The sequence below is a fragment of the Hypanus sabinus genome, chromosome 19, assembly GCF_030144855.1.
Source record: "Hypanus sabinus isolate sHypSab1 chromosome 19, sHypSab1.hap1, whole genome shotgun sequence".
NCBI lineage: Eukaryota > Metazoa > Chordata > Chondrichthyes > Myliobatiformes > Dasyatidae > Hypanus > Hypanus sabinus.
In genome coordinates, this window is record NC_082724.1 from 52,668,212 (window position 1) to 52,687,461 (window position 19,250).

At 42.8% G+C, this 19,250-nt stretch overlaps 1 protein-coding gene across 1 annotated transcript in view; it reads left to right on the forward strand.

Annotated features, from left to right (window-relative positions):
- LOC132377924 (protein SSUH2 homolog) overlaps window positions 1–14,098 on the forward strand; it is a 64,208-nt gene extending 50,110 nt beyond the window's left edge. Inside the window, exons 10-12 of the mRNA XM_059944411.1 lie at window positions 4,460–4,565; window positions 5,800–5,907; window positions 13,621–14,098. Of these exons, the coding sequence (XP_059800394.1) occupies window positions 4,460–4,565; window positions 5,800–5,907; window positions 13,621–13,758 (352 nt within the window). The 3' untranslated portion in view covers window positions 13,759–14,098. The remainder of the gene's footprint in view (window positions 1–4,459; window positions 4,566–5,799; window positions 5,908–13,620) is intronic.
- Window positions 14,099–19,250: the final 5,152 nt, after the last annotated feature.

A 19,250-nucleotide genomic window follows, 5' to 3' on the forward strand; every position in this document is an offset into this window, starting at 1 on the left:
ACAAAATGCTGGGGGAGCTCAGCACCTATGGAAAGGAATCAACAGTCAATGTTTTGGGCTGAGACCCTTCATCAGGATTGGAAAGGAAGAGGGAGGATGCCCGAGTAAAAAGGTGGGAGGAGAGGAAGGAGTACAAGGTAGAAGGTGATAGGTGAAGCCCAGTAGGTGGGGGAGAGGTAGTGAAGTAAGAAGCTGGGAGGTGATAGGTGGAAAAGGTAAGGGCTAGAGAAAAGCAATCTGATAGGCGGGGAGAGAAAAGCGGACCATGGGAGAAAGAGACAGGAGAGGCACCGGGGGAGATGATAGGCAGCTGAGGGTAAGAAATAAGGGGGTTGCAAAGTAACAAATTGAAGAAGAGGGAAAGGGGAGGGGGGAAATTATCGGAAGTTGGAGAAATTGATGTTCATGCCATCAGGTTGGAGGCTAAACGGAATATGAGGTGCTGCTCCACCAACCTGAGAGTGGTTTCGTCGTGACAGAAGAGGAGGCCATGGACCGACAAGTTGGAAAGGAACATGGCAGTACCTCTACTTTCTTATAATCTTGCATAGATTAGGCATGTCACCCAGAATTATGACGGACTTCTATATATACGAATGAAGAAATGATCTTTATTAGTCATTATACATAGATAAAATGAAACTCTGTTTGACTTCCTCTCAGGCAATTAAATAAAGCGGTAGATAAAAACAAGACAGTAATAGAAAAACAGTATTAAATAGAAAAGTAGCAGAAAATAAGTTGCATCAGCACCAGAATATCACAGTAATCCACAAAGTGCTGTTAGTGCAAGTATTTGAGTCCTTGTGTGTGCTCACAGTTTCAGTCATTGTTCTGTGGGAGTGGTGTGATGGAGGCCATAGCTCTGGGGTAGAAGCTGCTCCTCAGTCTATTTGTTCTGGCTTTTAGTGTCCTGAACCTTTTGCTGGGCGGCAGCGGGTCAAACAGGGAGTGGCCGGGGTGTGTGGTGTCTCAGGTTATGCTGATTGCTTTCCTCCTGAGTCTGCTGGACTAGATGGTGTCCAGTCCTGGGAGCTCCATCCTGACAATTCGCTGGACCGCCTTCACCACGCGATGCAGGTCTTGTCGCTCAGCGGCTGTGCAGCTAGTTTACCACACTGTGGCGCTGTTGGTCAGGATGGTTTCAATTGTGCTTCTGTAGAAGTTAAGCAACAGCTTTTGTGAGAGTTTGTCCTGTTTCAGCTTTCTGAGGAAAAAGAGTCTTTGTTCTGCCTTCTTTACAAGTAGCGAGGTGTTGGTGGTCCATGTCAGCGAGGTGTTGGTGGTCCACGTCAGCGAGGTGTTGGTGGTCCATGTCAGCGAGGTGTTGGTGGTCCATGTCAGCGAGGAGTTGGTGATCCATGTCAGTGAGGTGTTGGTGGTCCATGTCAGCGAGGTGATGGTGGTCCATGTCAGCGAGGTGGTGGTGGTCCATGTCAGCGAGGTGTCGGTGGTCCACGTCAGCGAGGTGTTGGTGGTCCATGTCAGTGAGGTGTTGGTGATCCACGTCAGCGAGGTGTCGGTGGTCCATGTCAGCGAGGTGTCGGTGGTCCATGTCAGCGAGGTGTTGGTGGTCCATGTCAGCGAGGTGGTGGTGGTCCACGTCAGCGAGGTGGTGGTGGTCCATGTCAGCGAGGTGTTGGTGGTCCATGTCAGCGAGGTGGTGGTGGTCCATGTCAGTGAGGTGTTTGTGGTCCATGTCAGCGAGGTGTTGGTGGCCCATGTCAGCGAGGTGTTGATGGTCCATGTCAGCGAGGTGTTGGTGGTCCATGTCAGCGAGGTGTTGGTGGTCCATGTCAGTGAGGTGTTGGTGATCCACGTCAGCGAGGTTTTGGTGGTCCACATCAGCGAGGTGTTGGTGGTCCATGTCAGCGAGGTGTTGGTGATCCATGTCAGCGAGGTGTCGGTGGTCCACGTCAGCTGTTTTGACAACATAACTCCAAGGAACTTTAGGTTTTCCACACTTTCCACTACCTCTCCGTGTATATGGGGGGGGGGGGTGTACTCTGTCCTTTGATCTCCTGAAGTCAATGAACATCTCTTTTGTTTTAGAAGTGTTAAGGACCAGGTCAGTGTCCTTACACCACTCCGTCAGATACACAGTGGAGTGTAGCCTGACTGGTTGCATTACAGCCTGATATAGATAGACTGATGCCCTGGAATGAAACAGATGATGGAAAGTGGTGGATGCAGGCCAGTTCATCACAGGCAAAGTCCTCCCACCATTGAGCGCATTGATATGGAGCACTGTCACAAGAAAGTAGCATGCATCATCTAGGACCCCCACCATCCAGCCCATGCTCTCTTCTCAATACTGCTGTCAGGTAGGAGGTACAGGAGCCTTAGGTCCCACATGACTAAGTTCAGGAACAGTTATTACCCTACAACCATTGGGCTCCTGAACCGATATGGATAACTTCACCACCTCAACTCTCAGTTGATTCTACAACCTGCAGACACGCCATCAAGGACTCTACAACTCATGCTCTCAAGATTATTCATTTATTTATTTATTTGCACATTTTTTGTCTTCCTTTACACATTGGTTGTTTGTTAGTCTTGTATAGTTTATACAAGATGTATAGTTTTTCATATATCCTATTGTATTTCTTTATTTTCTTGTAAATTTCAAGAAAAATACGATCTAAAGTTAGTAGAGGCTAACACACAAAATTCACTTTGACTTTGATCAGGTCAGGACTCAGTGATGCTCCAGATGAAAAAAGTTCAGATTTCAGTAATTGCCAATTGAGTAAATTCTGTTATAACTGTGGCCCTCGAAACCAAGATAGAGCAAGTAATTTGTGTCTTCATCAGGTGGGGAGAGAGCATTGAGGAATATTCATCTTAGCCTTGATATTGTTCAGGTTGATGTACTTTTCCTACTGCACCAAGTGGAAAGTATTTTGTCATTTGGAGATGAGCAGTAGTTACATTTTGATTGCCCTGAATAGATAAGAGGGAGCTCCCCAAGCAACAGCTGTCTGATCCTGAGGTGGAACGATTACTTTATTCCTTTCTATCTATAAAGAGCACTGAGCAAGTTGATCATAAACATGAGATTCTGCAGATGCTGGAAATCCAGAGCAGCACACGCAAAATACTGAAGGAACTCAGTAGATCATGGAGTCCTGATCAAGGGTCTCGGCCTGAAATATTGAGGTCTCAGCCCAAAATGCCGACTGTTAACTCCTCTCCTTAGATGCTGCTCAACCTACTGAGTTTCTCCAACATTTCGTGTAAGTGGCTCAAGTAATTCGATCGAATCTTGTCTGAGCTTCTCTGTATGGAAAGCTCAATCATCACATCCAGAGCTCACTGGATCTAACAAGCAACTACCAGGAAGTCAATTGCTTTTTTTTTGCTCTGGCATTCCTTTAATCACTAGAAAATGTGACACGTGTGACATTTTGAACCGTGATACACTCTATGGATTTTTAAATGGTTTCATTGCAAGACCTGGCCTCCAGATGGAGACAGAGAGATCACGAACTGGGAGAGAGGTGTCAGAAATGCACCAAATGGACTATTCTATGTAGCTGGGACCCATGCTGGTGCTGATGGCTATCCCTTGGGTTTAGAGAAAAGTGGGAGAAGGTGAAGAAGAAAATTATTGAGGGTGAGGACCAGTTCTGTCAGACGGAGAAGGGTGGTGATGGATGAGGACTGGCTGGGTCTTTTGTAGAGAAAGAAGCAGAGAGATTTAAGGCCTTCTTGGTGGTGGATAAGTGTCCAGGGACTGGACATCCATGGTGAAAATGAGGTGGTTAGGGCCAGGAAATTGAAAGTTGTCAAGGAGATTGAGAGCTCCATGTTTAGAATAGACGTTTGCTTCTTATGTACAGATGAGCTGATATTTAGTCAGAACAAAATACTGAATGGATTTCAGGAAGCATGGTGAATTAGGTTCAGATCAGAATCAGGTTTATTATGACCAACATGTGTTGAAATTTGTTGTTTTGCAACACCGGTATATAAAATACATAGAATATACAATGAATTATAATAAGAAATATGTAAAATAATATCAGTAAGTCTTGAAAAAAAGAGAGCAAAAATAATGAAGTAGTGTTCATGGGTTCATTATTCAGAAATCTGATGATGGAGGGAAAGAAGCTGTTCTTAAAATGTTGAGTGTTTGTTTTCTGGCTCCTATGTAGTACTGCCTTTGATGGTGGTAATGAAAAGAGGGCATATCATGTGTGTCGGGGGTCCTTAATGATGGATGCTGCCTTTTGAAGATGTCCTCGATGGTGGGGAGGCTCATACCCATGATGGAGCTGGCTGAGTTTACACCTGCCTGCAGCTTTTTCTGATCCTGTGCAGTGGATGGTGATGCAACCAGTTACAATGCTCTCTATTTGTAGAAATTAGGTTCCGATTTTGAAAGAGCAAATGTAAAGGCAAAATACATTCTATTAACCTAATGGTTTATCATTGCTTTCTCGTCCATAAATAGGGAAAACAACAGTTTTGAAGAAGTCATTGAACAACAGTGTGGATTTCCCACAAAGAAACTCAGTAAAGTCGCTGGGAAGAAGCTGTTCAGTGATCAGCAGGTTCAGGTAAAGAGACCAGATGTTGAGACTGAAGAACATGTTAAAGGACTCATGTCCCCTGCCTCTGTAACAGCCTCAGAGTGGGGTTGGTATCCTTACTACTCCACTTGGCTCTCTGAATCATGCCCTGCTTGCTTCAAGTAACATGTGGAATTTGGGGTCCTCTAATGTAATTGAGCTCATAGTTGCCAATTTACATCAAAGCTAAGCCAGTTCTGTGTTTTACTGGTCACACTGCATATGGAACTGAATATTTTTTGAGGACCTAGAAAGTGGTGGTACTTCACTGAGGTTCACCCAAATAATTTTACCACCTTGAGTCTCTGCCCCCTCTCTCCCTTATCCTTACCTGGTTGACTTAATCTTGAGACATTAAACCAGTGGTCTTCATCAGGCTGCCTGTTGGGTAGCTTGTGACCTGCCCGCTGGTCTACAGGCCTCAGAACGTAGGGAGCTACCATGTTGTGGGAATAGACAAGTCATCCAGAGGTCTAAGTTAGTCGCCTCTCCGCCTAGTGCAAATCCTTGTCATATCACTGAAGTCGAGTATGATGTTCTTCTAAAGGTTTATCTGTTAGTGGGTCCTCAGGAGGCTTTAGAGGCCAATCCAGGATCCACATAACCAGGATGTAAGAGTGCATTCACTTAATAGAGAATGCCTCTGTGTGACTTTGCTTAACGTAGGGAGGCTGATTGATGGGCAGCTACCCCAAGTCCTTGATAGATCAGGGTCAGGGTACAGTCACATAGAATGCAAGATGACTGGGGACCCTTCGTGCTGCAGCCTTCCTCTGCATTCGCTGCCATTGTGTCGTGTCACCATCTTCCACCAGCTCCACCATTGAGGTATTGATTGGATCACTCTCGTCTGGAACCTCCCTCTTCACTTTACCACCGTGGGCGACCCTATTTGGAGCTCAGCACTAAATGGCATCACTCTCCGGATCTCAGGAGCTCAGAAGCCTCTCCACCATTCCTCGGAGAAGCCTTGTCACAAACTATACTGTCAATTGGACACTTCCAGTTGGAACAGGCCCATCTATAATCTGTTCCTTTATATAAGCAAAAAAAAAGAGGTTAATTGCTTTTACAAATGCTGCACAAAAGCTTAAGTGACATCATGGTTTGTAGAACCTTCTGTATTCCTTTGGCTGTTTTACTTTTGTTCTGGAGATGCAGCTGAATCCCTGCATCCTGTCCATGCCCTACCCCACTGTCATAGTTATTTCTTTCATCACAGGTGCACCCTATCCTGGGCTTCCCAGATCCCAGGGTTAACCAGATCTCCCAGCAGGGGACCCAGGCACATTGGACTCAGTTTGGGAAGACTTCTCGTATAATCCAGCAGGTGAGAAGTAATTCTTGCAACTTCAACCCTGGCAGAGGAAACTAACTGTGGCAAGTGCAATTGGAGGCCTATAAGGTGGTTTTAACATACACCTTGATATCTTTGGACTTACAAACCGGCCATGACCTTTTAGCCAATATGTATGTGTGTAGTAATGGTATGACCACAAGAAGCTACAATATCATGATATGGGGTTATTTATGACCATGTGTACGAGATGATTAAAGGAATAGATCAAGTGGATAGACAGGGACTTTTTCCCAGGGCAGAAGCAGTTAACACAAGGGGACATAATTTTAAGGGAATTGGAGGAAATTGTAGGGGGGATGCCAGAGGTAAGTTTTTTTATACAAAGAGTGGTGGGTGCTTGAAACAGCTTGCTGGGGAAGTGGCAGAGGTAGATGCAGTACAGACATTTAAGAAACTCTTACACAGGTACATGGTGATAGAAAAATGAGAGCTACGAGGGTGATTGATAAGTTTGTGGCCTAAGGTAAAAGGAGTCAATTTTAGAAAACCTAGCACATTTATTTTTCAACATAGTCCCCTCCTACATTTACACACTTAGTCCAGTGGTCGTGGAGCATACGGATCTTGGACCTCCAGAAAGTGGCCACAGCATGGTGATTGATAAGTTCATGGCCTAGGGTAGAAGGAGATGAGTTATACAGCTCTCGTTACATGCACATGCAGTTCAACTCTTTGAGTGATTATGCAGAAAGTTTGAAGTTAATAACTCATCAGGGTGATTGATAGGTTTGTGGCCTAAAGTAGAAGGAGATGAGTTATACAGCTCTCATTACATGCACACGCAGTTCAACTCTTTGAGTGAATATGCAGAAAGTTTGAAGTTAATAACTCATCTCCTTCTACCTTAGGCTATGAACTTATCAATCAACCCTGATGAGTTATTAACTTCAAACTTTCTGCTTAATCACTCAAAGGGTTGAACTGCATGTGCAGGTAACGAGAGCTGTATAACTCATCTCCTTCTGCCTTAGGCATCAAACCTATCAACCACCCATGCTGTGGCCACTTCCTGGAGTGCTAGGTTTTCTAAAATTGATGCGTTCTACCTTAGGCCACGAACTTATCAATCACCCCTGGTATGTAGGAGGGAAGAGTTAGATAGGTCTTTGAATAGGTTAAAAGATCAGCTAAAGGGTCTGAACTGTGCTGTAATGTTCTATATTCTGTGTAAAGAAAACATTCCAAACTGTCAGGCCACCAACATACATTTTTCATTTGCAGGTCCTCCCTAATTATAGCAGATTCTGTTGCTCTGAGTTATTTATAACCCAACAGCTCACAGGTTGGAAATGCAGATCTGAACTATGTTGTCAAATGACAAAAAAATGATTGCATTCCACGGCAGCCAACAGGTCCATCCCATTGGTCTTCAAAACACTTGATCATCTGCATGGGCTGTACTCAAGTAGGGCATTCATAACTTGGGGAGGACCTGCATATAGAGATAATTGAATTCTTCCCCTATATCGTAATTTCAATATATGTTACTGAGAACTGATGCATTGAATCTTCTGATCAAAATCAGATCAGAAAATAATGTGGCATGGCTGCACAGCAGTTAGGATAACACTATTACAGCATCAACAACCTGAGTTCAGTTCCCGTCACTCTCTGTAAAGAACATTATAACATTAGAAAGTTTTTGACAAGAACAGGCCATTCAGCCAACAAAGCTTGCCAAATTTCTATTCATACAGTGTGTTAAAATATCGATCGAGTTTGGATTTGTAAGTCTCTAAGGTACTACTCTCAACTACACAACTAAACAGTTTGTTCTACATATCCTCAAATCACTGTGTAAAGAAGTGCTTACTGATGTTAGTTTGAAATCTCCCTTTAACCAGTCTCCGTGTCTGGTCCTGTGTCCTCATTGAAGGACTAATTTTGAAGTAGCAGCTGGCATCCACCTTACCTATACCCTTAATAGTGTTGAACTCTTCTATTATGTCTGTCTACTTAGGCTTAAAAGATTTCATTCCTTCAATCTTTCTTCATAGGTCATACCCAACAGACCTGGACTGAGTCACTTGCCCTTCTCTGAACTCTCTCCAATGTCTTCACATCCCTCACAGAATTGTACACAGTACTCAAGGTGTGGCCTCACAGATTGGCTCTAGATTTGAACTCCACTGAGCGCATTATGCAAGGGGTGATTAATAAGTTTGTGGCCTAAGGTAGAAGGAGTCAATTTTAGACACACACACATTTATTTTTCCTACATTTACACACACAGTCCAGCGGTCGTGGAGCATACAGATCCCTTCTTTGTAGAAGTCGGCGTCTTGGACCTCCAGAAGTGGTCCACGGCATGGGGTGATTGATAAGTTTGTAGCCTAAGGTAGAAGGAGATGAGTTATTAACTTCAAACTTCCTGCATTATCACTCAAAGAGTTGAACTGCATGTGCCTGTAACAAGAGCTGTATAACTCATCTCCTTCTATCTTGGGCCACAAACTTATCAATCATTCCTCTTATAGCCCAACATTCTATTAGCCTTCCTAATCGTTTCTGTGTATTGCCTAGATGTTGATAAAGATGAGTCTACCCAAGTACTTCTCATACACTTTCTAACTCAAGACCCCCGTTGTATATTTATATCTAATATTTCAACTTCCTATATGTAATACTTTAGATTTACCTACATTAAATTTCATCTGCCATGTATCTGCCCACATCTGGATTTTGTTTGGATCTAGTTGTATTGATTCTACTGACTGAATATTATCAGCCCATTCCCCTAATTTTGTGTCATTGGCAAACTTTACTAGTTTATTTGTTAAGTGTTTGTCTAAAATCATTAATGTATATTTAAAACAGCAGCAGCCCCAAAACTGCTCCTTGCAGAATCCCACTTTTAACATCTACCAGGTGTGAAAATGATCCTCTCACCATAACTCGTTGTTTTCTGTTTTTGAGCCAACTCTCAAGACATACATTTAACATCAGAGAAATGTATACAATATACATTCTGAAATTCTTTTTCTTCGCAAACCTCTACGAAAACAGATGAGTGCCCCAAAGGATGAATGACAGTCAAACGTTAGAACCCTGAAGCCCCCCAGCTCCCCCTCCCACACACAAGCAGCAGCAAGACAATGTTCTCCCCTCCCCCACCAGCAAAAAAGCATTGGCACCCTCCACTGAGCACTCGAGCGTGCAGCAAAGCATCAATAAAGACACAGACTTGCAGTACCCCAAAGACTACTTGTTCACCTGGTAATCCGTCATACCACAGGCTCCCTCTGACCCTAATAAGGGAGAAACAGGTGTCTCCATTTCATAGCACCCATTCCAACTCTTTCCAACTCTGCACCCATTCACACACTTTACCTTAAATCCCTACATCCTATAATTTGATTATTAATCTCTTGTAGGGTACCTTGTCAAAAGCCTTCTGAAAGACCAAGAAAATAATATCAACTATTCTATTGTTATGATAAATTTTAGATGCCTCTTCATAGAACTCCAGCATGATTTCCATTTTCTGAATCCATGCTGGCTTTCTGCTAACATGCCCGTTCTTATCATCTGCTTTTCCATCTCATTCTTTATTAATGTTTCCATCATTCCATACATGTTAGGTTCTACATGTCTATAGTTACCAGGGTCAGTGTGGTCACACTTCTTCTATACCGGGACAATGTTAGCCCATTTCCAGTCCTTGGGGATTTCACCTGTCTTCACTGACTTTTGAAAAATACATGTTAGGGGTTTGTGTATATAATCACAGACCTCTATATACACTTGAATATGTGTTGTCTGGCCCTGAAGATTTATTAACTTGCAGCCTTTTCAGCTGAAGCAGGACATTGTGTTCTAAGAACTCTAAGTCACTGAAAATAACCTTATTTTTCTCTGCACTTACTGGCATATTGCCAATACCCTCGCAGGTGGATACTTTAGCAAGAGTTTGTACATTCTCCCCGTGACTGTGTGAGATCCCTATGGGTGCTCCGGTTTCCTCCCAATTTCCAAAGACGTACAGTTTAGTAGGTTGATGAGTGTAATCGTGTGGTGTAGGCTAGTGGGCCAGATGGCCTGTTACCGTGCTGTATTTCTAAATAAAAATAAGGAAAACGTAAAATAAGATTGCAAAGCAGTATAATTTTTATAAACATACAGCTGAGACATCAGTGGTTTCTGAAGTTGAACTGTTGAACACTCTCAGCTGCAGGCAAAGAACAATGCAAACTCGATGAGTGTGGGAGAATTTGATGCCCTGAATGCCACAGCTTGAGTTCAATGAATCAGTACAGCTGACAGCCCAACCTCATGCCTCTTCTGGCCAGTCAATGTTCCTCCTACCAATACAGCCATGCTAATTGCTTTTGTCTGCTTGGATTAAAAATGCACTATTGAAGGCATCCAGTCAAGAGTTTTGCACGTTACATTGACCCCCTCCCCCCCCCCCACCATCCCCTAAACGCACCCCCTGCAGCACAGGTTCATCTGGTTCATAACTGTAATGGTGTCTGTAAATGGGATCGAGATACTCAATCCCAATGCTACAACCATCCCCATCCCCACTACTTTCTCCCACTCTTTGGGTGTGGGATGTGGTGAAATTGAGGCCGTTGTGTCCTTGCTACAAAACAAGCCTAAGATTTAAAAAAAAACAACTGTTTAAAGCACTCTCAAATTCTGTGTTAGTAGCATGGTTCAATAATCCCTGCCATCAGTAAGCAGCAGATGAATCTTCCTCATGAATATTTGCTGAGTGTGATCTGGTACTACAGTCTCTCACCACAAGGAGGCTTATTTCCTTCCAGTGATTTTCCTTTCACACCTTCTGAAGTCACTGACTCATGCTCAGGAATAATTCCACAAATGTCAATTTTCTAACACTAAGCATACAATACTGCCAAGGCTTAATTATTAGCTTTATTGGCCCATCAAGAATTTGCACTTTAAGTTCATATGTTATATTTATTTAACAAAACAAAATGTCCCAAAGACTTCCACGGTATCTTATTTCCCATGTAACAGGCAACAGTGGAGAATCACAGGTTTTTATTCGATCTCTGCTCTACCTCCCCACACTCCATCTCATTAGCCGAAGGGTGCTAATTTGATCTTCTATCTGCAGTTACCAAACAAGGCTTAGACCCACTGTATACCTTTTTTTGGTGTTGGCCAGGGTTCAGCTGGCAGCTCTATTGCTTACGTCAGATTTTGTGGGTTCAAGTCCCACGCCAGAAACCCGGATGGACATCTGAGGACCCTTTGCACCATCTTTCAGATGAGACACTAAACTGAGGCCTTATCTGTTATTCCAAAGACAACTACATTGAAGAAGAGCATTTGACTTAATAAGATAACAAAAATAGTGAAACGTAATTGTACCGCTGTGTGCAAGTGGACATTGCTCCTTACTTACCTTGAATGCACTTCATTAGTTGGATTTGAAAGAAACAAGAATGGTGTAGAAACAAAAAAAAGGTGTAGAGAGATATGGGCCAACTGCAGGCAAATGGAATTAGTTTAGACAGGTATCTAGTTCGATGGATAAGTTGAGCCAGAAGTCCTGCTTTCGATGCTGTATAATTGTATGAATCAATACAGCACTTTGGGGCATCTGGATGTTATAATGGTGCCACATACTTTTTCTTGGCTTACTGCCGCTCCATGTCCACTAGGTCAATAGACAATAGACAGTAGGTGCAGGAATAAGCCGTTCGGCCCTTCTAGCCAGCACCACCATTCACTGTGATCATGGCTGATCATACACAATCAGTACCCCGTTCCTGCCCTCTCCCCATATCCCTTGACCCCACTATCTAAAAGAGCTCTATCTAACTCTCTCTTGAGTGCATCCAGAGACTTGGCCTCCACTGCCTTCTGGGGCAGAGCATTCCACATATCCACCACTCTCTGGGTGAAAAAGTTTTACCGCATCTCTGTTCTAAATGGCCTACCCCTTATTCTTAAACTGTGGCCTCTAGTTCTGGGCTCACCCATCAGCGGGAACATGCTTCCTGCCTCCAGTGTGTCCAATCCCTTAATAATCAATAATCAATAATCAATAATCAATCAGATCCCCTCTCATCCTTCTAAATTTCAGTGTATACAAGCCCAGTTGCTCCAATCTTTCAACATATGACAGTCCCGCCATTCTGGGAATTAACCTTGAGAACCTAAACTGCACTCCCTCAATAGCAAGAATGTCCTTCCTCAAATTTGGAGACCAAAACTGCACACAGTACTCCAGGTGTGGTCTCACCAGGGCCCTGTAGAGCTGCAGAAGGACCTCTTTACTCCTGTACTCAATTCCTCTTGATATAAAGGCCAGCATGCCATTAGCTTTCTTCACTGCCTGCTGTACCTGCATGCTTGCTTTCATTGACTGATGTACAAGAACACCTAGATCTCATTGTACTTCCCCTTTTCCTAACTTGACTCCATTTAGATAGTAATAGACAATAGGTGCAGAAGTAGACCATTCGGCCCTTCGAGCCTGCACCGCCATTTTGAGATCATGGCTGATCAACTACTATCAATACCCGGTTCCTGCCTTGTTCCCATATCCCTTGATTCCCCTATCCATAAGGTACCTATCTAGCTCCTTCTTGAAAGCATCCAGAGAATTGGCCTCCACTGCCTTCCGAGGCTGGGCATTCCAGACCCCCACAACTCTCTGGGAGAAGAAGTTTTTCCTTAACTCTGTCCTAAATGACCTACCCCTTATTCTCAAACCATGCCCTCCTGTTCTTGCCACCAAAGTGGATAACCTCACATTTATCCACATTAAACTGCATCTGCCATACATTTGCCCACTCACCCAACCTGTCCAAGTCACCCTGCATTCTCATAACATCCTCCTGACATTTCACACTGCCACCCAGCTTTGTGTCATCAGCAAATTTGCTGATGTTACTTTTAAACCCTTCATCTAAATCATTAATGTATATTGTAAACAGCTACAGTCCCAGCACCAAACCTTGCGGTACCCCACTGGTCACAGCCTGCCATTCCGAAAGGGACCCGTTAATCACTACTCTTTGTTTCCTGTCAGCCAGCCAATTTTCAATCCATGTCAGTACTCTGCCCCAATACCATATGCCCTAATTTTGCCCACTAATCTCCTGTGTGGGACTTTATCAAAAGCTTTCTGGAAGTCTAGGTACACCACATCCACTGGCTCTCCTTGTCCATTTTCATAGTTACATCCTCAAAAAACTCCAGAAGATTATTTAAGCATGATTTTCCCTTCATAAATCCATATTGACTCGGACTGATCCTTCTACTGCTATCCAAACGTGTCGTAATTTCCTCTTTTATAATTGACTCCAGCATCTTTCCCACCACTGACATCAGGCTAACCAGTCTATAATACCTTGTTTTCTCTCTCCCTCCTTTCTTGAAAAGTGGGACAACATTAGCCACCCTCCAATCAGCAGGAACTGTTCCTGAATCTATAGAACATTGGAAAATGATTACCAAAGTGTCCAGGTCAAGAGGACATGGAGTGGTTTCTACATTTTCAATGCTTACTGAGCTGTTGTTTGGGCTCCCAGAGTTTCCTGAGGGCTCTTTGGTGATTTATTTGTTGTTTTTAATTGATTGAATCTGACTTCTGTCTAATATAACCAATCATTCCTAAAATAACAATCCAATTCTGTATACATTGCGTGCATGTTTCTATTCCTCTCTAACTATGTTGCTTTTTTCTCCCTTCTGTGGTAGCGGCATACAGTTGAACTCATCCCAGTCACCGAAGTCCACTTCCAGTGGAAAAACAAAGAGCACAGCTACTACGTGTATGGCACTGAAAACAAAGTGTATGCCCCGGAGTATCCTGGCAAGAAGTGCATCATTATGTGAAGTAATTTATCCAAGACAAAAAAAAGTGCAAATACCGTCAATTTGAAAAGAACATAGAAGCTACTGCATATGTACTGTTTGCATTTGACAATGGACAAAGCGAAGGGGAGACAGGCTTTGTAGAAGTGGGATGGGAAGGGGGATTAAAGTGACATGGAAGCTGAAGGAATAGTATCTTACATTCTGTATAGGTAGTATACAACCCAATGGCATGAACATTGGATTCTCCAGTTTGAAGTAAACTGCTCCCCTCCTTCTTGTCTATTCAGGTCCTCTCGCATATATACTTCATCCCAACCCAACTCCCCAACCCCCCCCTGCCCCACCACTCCATCTGCCCTTTACCCAGAGCACTTCAGTTTTTCCCTTGATAACTCCCTTCCCAACTCCCTGGTATTCCTATCTGTCCACCATCCTTCCCAAATCTTTACCTTCCTTTCTTATCAGATTCCATAATCTGTAGCCCTTTGTTGCCACCACCTATTGTCTCCCAGCCTCTGTCACCCTCCCCCACTGCCAATGAGCTATCCTCACCTGGATCCATCTTCCCTTCACCAGCTCTTGCTCCATCCCACCCTCCCCACCTCTTTATACCACCTATCTCCCCTCTGCTCAAATCAACCCAAACGTCGACTGACCATTTCCCTCCATAGATGCTGACTGATCCACTGCATTCCTCCTGCAACTTGTATTTAGCTCCAGTTCTAGCATCAGCAGTCTCTTGTCTCCTGGTGGATTTTGAAGTTGATGCTTTGAGCTTCACTGGCAATTTTTTTAAATCTATATGGGCTGTTCTGTAATGTTGGTTCATGGCTTTTTTTCAGCTTTGCATTGTGTAACTTCGCTGAAATTCAATGTATTTCCATAATTTCTGGAGAGGTATTCTTCATTATATATGCCCTATTCTTGAATGTGATTATCTTTTCTAATTTTAACATTGAAATTGATCTAGATTTAATTTTGGATCCATTATAAACAAACTTTCCCTAATCTATAAGGGATTTGATCAAGTAATAAGTATATTTTAACAGAATTAATCAATAAAAAGAACCATTTTAAAAGTTTGCATTCTGAATGTTTGTTATGTATATAGGTAGTATGATGGTGTGATAAGTTCAGGAGGAATGTAATGTACATTATATGAAATAAGCAAGAAGTCAGACATGATACTATTATACCATAATTTTGTGATAGAAAGAACATCCTTATTTTATTCAATGGAAGTGGCAAAATATCCAGCCAAATATAAATAGAGTATATTATCCTATCAGAACCTGTTGTAAATGTTTGGTGGGAGTGGGTGGTGTGTTAAGACAACCATTTAACTACGAATCTCACTTAATTTTATGGAAAAGCAAAGTAATAGAAATTTGTAGCCAATGTTGCAAGGTCTCATTTGGATAGTCCTTGGGAAATGCCCAAGTTGCAAGAATAGAGACTATCAGTGAAAATGCAAGGGATTGTAAAAATTTAAGAAGTGCATGTGAAAAATTCTGATGAGATTTGCTCAAAGTTATCTCAATTCATTTTGCTAATCAAGTCCAAAATGGAAAATCTGATCTATTGTCCCTTTTCTATCCTTAGTCTGAGCAACCTGGGGACCCTGGCAATTTACAATGGAAGTTAATGACTAAGTTGAAGGGACCAAGTATACAATGGCCACATTTGCTGATGATAGCTGGGATAGTTGTAAGAGAGCCATAAAGAGCCTACAAAGGAATGTGAATAGGTTGAATAAATGGGCAAGTAGTTTGTAGAACTACAGGAAGGGAGAAGCAGGAATAGTTATACAGACTGCATCATAAAGAATGAAAGATAAGGTCGAGACACTGCTGAAGATGCAGAATTTATCAGAACTTGTTGAATCTTATACAGGATTCAAATAGCTCTGGGCACCTCCATTAAGATCAGCAGATTACACAGAGGTCTTGAATACTGTTCATGATAAGATCCTGATCATTGCTCTGTTATAGTATGATACTATGATATGTGGAACTTATAAAGTAAAACGCATAATTTTAAAGTAAGGAGTTCAGGGATGCAGAGAGAGAGAAGGGGGATGTGGTATTGCAACTAAGATTGGATCAGCCACGATCCTATTAACTGCCAGGGCAGGCTCAAGAAACCAATCGGCCTATTACTAGTATCGCATGTTTTAGAATGTCCCACCACACTGAGGTAAAAGTATCAGAAGACAACACACCACATTTCATATTTCCTTTATTTTTTATTTCAACAATGGATACTATTTGGCCCATCAAGACCATGCCAGCCCTTGGAGCACACCATACAACCCATTCCCCTCTTAATAAACTAATCTCTCTCACATGCCTGTCAACATCACATGGATTTTCCTGTGCCCATCCACATTAGGTGATTAACCTACTAACATGTCTTTGGGAAGTGTGGTGAAACAAAAGCATTGTGAATAAATCCACATTATTACAGAGAAAACCTGCAAAATGTATTTTAACTATGTAGGTTGATCAGATTTGGATCCAGTTTTTGTGGGATTGACCATTTTAACTTCCTCTGAAGCAATTTGGCAAAGCAATGGAAATCAATTTGGCCCAAAGCAATGGACATCCATTCTTAGCCCATCTTTCTCCATGAATGAAATGCATAAATTATTAGAGAGAAACACTATAAGTGTTTACTGTACCCACCAGCAACCGCCTGGATTAGCAAGATTGAGATTTCTTCTTGCATCCCTTATGTTCTGGGTTCTCTGCCGTGTTGAAGGTTATTGCATCAACTCCAGTGACTGATGGAGGAGAGGCTAAAGTCAAACAGCATAAAAACAGCTCCTTCAGTCCAGTTGTTCCATGTCAACTGCAGTACTTGTCCAGCCATTCGCCAGTACTTGGTCCATAACCTTTCTTAACCTGACACTGAGTCTGCCACTGTGACTCCAAAGGGAAGAGAGGCGATGAGGTCAGCTGTAGTGAAGGAGGGTTCATTGGTTAGGGACACACGAGAGGTTCTGTGGATGAGAACAAGATGCCCAAATGGTATGTTGCCTCCCTGTGCCAGGATCAGCGACATCTTCGATAGCATCCACAACATCCTTAAGTGTGAGGGTGAGCTGCCAGAGGTTGTGGTCCATGTCAGTACCAATGACATGGGTAGGAAGAGTGATGAGGTCCTGCAAAGTGATGTTAGGGAGCCAGGCGCTAAGTTAAAGGACAGGGCCTTCAAGGTTGTGATTTCAGGATTGCTATCTATGCCACTTGCTAGTAAAGCCAGAAATAGGAAGATCGTACAGTTCAACACATGGCTAAGGGTGCAGGAGGAAGGTCTTCCAGGGAAGGTGGGACCTGTACAGAAGGGTGGGTTTGCACCTGTACCGGAGGGGAACTAATATCCTTTTGAGAAGATTTGCTGGTGCTGTATGAAGGGGGTTCAACTAGAATCGCAGGGGGGTGGAAACCAACGGAGCTAATAGTGGGAATAGAAGTGTAGAGATGGCATTACTAGTTGGGGGACACGTAATAGCAGTGCTCAGACATAACAGGCAGGAGAACTCGTTTACTGAGAGCATATGGGAGGGACTGAGGAATAAGAAAGGAAATGGATTATATTATAGACCTCCAAATAGTCAGCGGGATTTTGAGGAGCAAATTTGTAGAGAGATTGCAGACTGTTGCATGAAACAGCTGAAGTAACTGTCTCTAATAATAACAAAATAAAATAACTAAAGTAACTGAAATAACCAGACCCAGAACATGCACACTCTTGGGACACAAGTATTTACTTACTGCCCTCTACTGTGCCTATTGTCTTGTTTATTATTTATTGTAATGCCTGCACTGTTTTGTGCAGTTTATGCAGTCCTGGGTAGGTCTGTAGTCTAGTGTAATTTTTTTTCTGTGTTTTTACATAGTTCAGTAGTTTTTGTATTGTTTCATGTAGCACCAGGGTCCTGAAAAACGTTGACTCTTTTTTACTGTGTACTGTACCAGCAGTTATGGTCGAAATGACAATAAGAAGTGACTTGACTTGACTTGATTTCTCTCAAGTGAGAAAATCGAGGATCCAGTTGCACAAGGAAGCATTAAGGCCTAGGATTTGAAACTTATTGATAAGCTTTGAGGGAATGATAGCATTGAATGCCAAGCTATAGTCAAGGAAGAGCATCCTGATGCACTGTATGTATCTTCACTGTCCAGATGTTCCAGGGTTAGGTGAAGAGCCAACGAAGTGGAATCTGCTGTTGACCTGTTGTGACAGTAGGCAAATTGGTGCAGATCCAAGTAACTTCTCAGGCAGTTGATGTGTTCCATGATCAACCTCCCAAAGCACTTCACCATGGTGGGGGTTTGCACCTGCCTCAACTACTTTCACTGGCAACTCACTCTATTTACACAACACCCTCTGTATGAAGAAGTTGTCCCCTGGGAGCCTTATATACTGTAAGAAGGATATGGAAACTTTTGAGAGAGTGCAGGGGAGATTTGCCAGAATCCTAACTGGATTAGAGAGCATGTCTTATGGGTACAAGATGAGCAAGCTAGGGTTTTCTTCCTCAGGAGCGAAGGAGGATGAAAGGTGGTTTGATAGAGTATAACAGGCATAGACTGAGTGGATAGGCAAAGAATTTTTTCTCCAGGGCTGAAATTTTTTTTCAATTTTAATTAGAGATAAAGTGCAGAACAAGCTCTTCCAACCCTTTGAGTCAAGTCGCCCTGCATCCCAGCAATTTAACCCCAATTTACAATGTCCAACTAACCTACTAACAGGTACGTCGTTGGACTCTGGGTGGGAGGAAATCCACGCGCACATGGGTAAGAAAGTACAAACTTGCTTACAGAGGATGCCAGGATTGAACTCTGAACTCCAATGCCTCACGCTAACCTCAACCCTACCATTGTGCCTTATATGGGGCACATACGAAACAAATAGCTAATATGAGGAGGCATAATTTTAAGGTGATTGGAGTAAGGTATAGAGGGGGATGTCAAAGGTAATTTTTTTCCCACGGGGAGTGATGGCTGCGTGGATCATCCTGCCAGGGGTGGTGGTAGAGGCAGATACATTAAGGACATTTAAGAAAGTTGGATTATAGAAATTGGAGAGCTATGTAGATTGATTTTAGAGTAGTTTAAAAGGTCGGCACAACCTGTGGGCTGACAGGCCTCTACAATGCTTTGATGTTTTATGTTCTAAATCTTACCCCTCACACCTTAAACCTATGCCATCTAGTTTTGGGTTCCCTTTCCCTCAGAAAAAGACTGTGTGCATTCACCCTCTATGCCCTTCATCATCTTATGTACTTCTACATGATCTCCTCTCGATCTTGTGAATAAAGTTCTAGTCTGCCCAAACTCTCCCTGTAAATCGGGCCCTCATGTTCTTCCAATGTTATCAGAAATCTTATCTGCACTCTTTCCAGCTTAATGATGTCTTTCCTATAACACAGTAACCAAAACTATCCACATTATTTCAAAGATTCAAAAATACAAAAACTTTATTATCATTCTAACTTTACATCA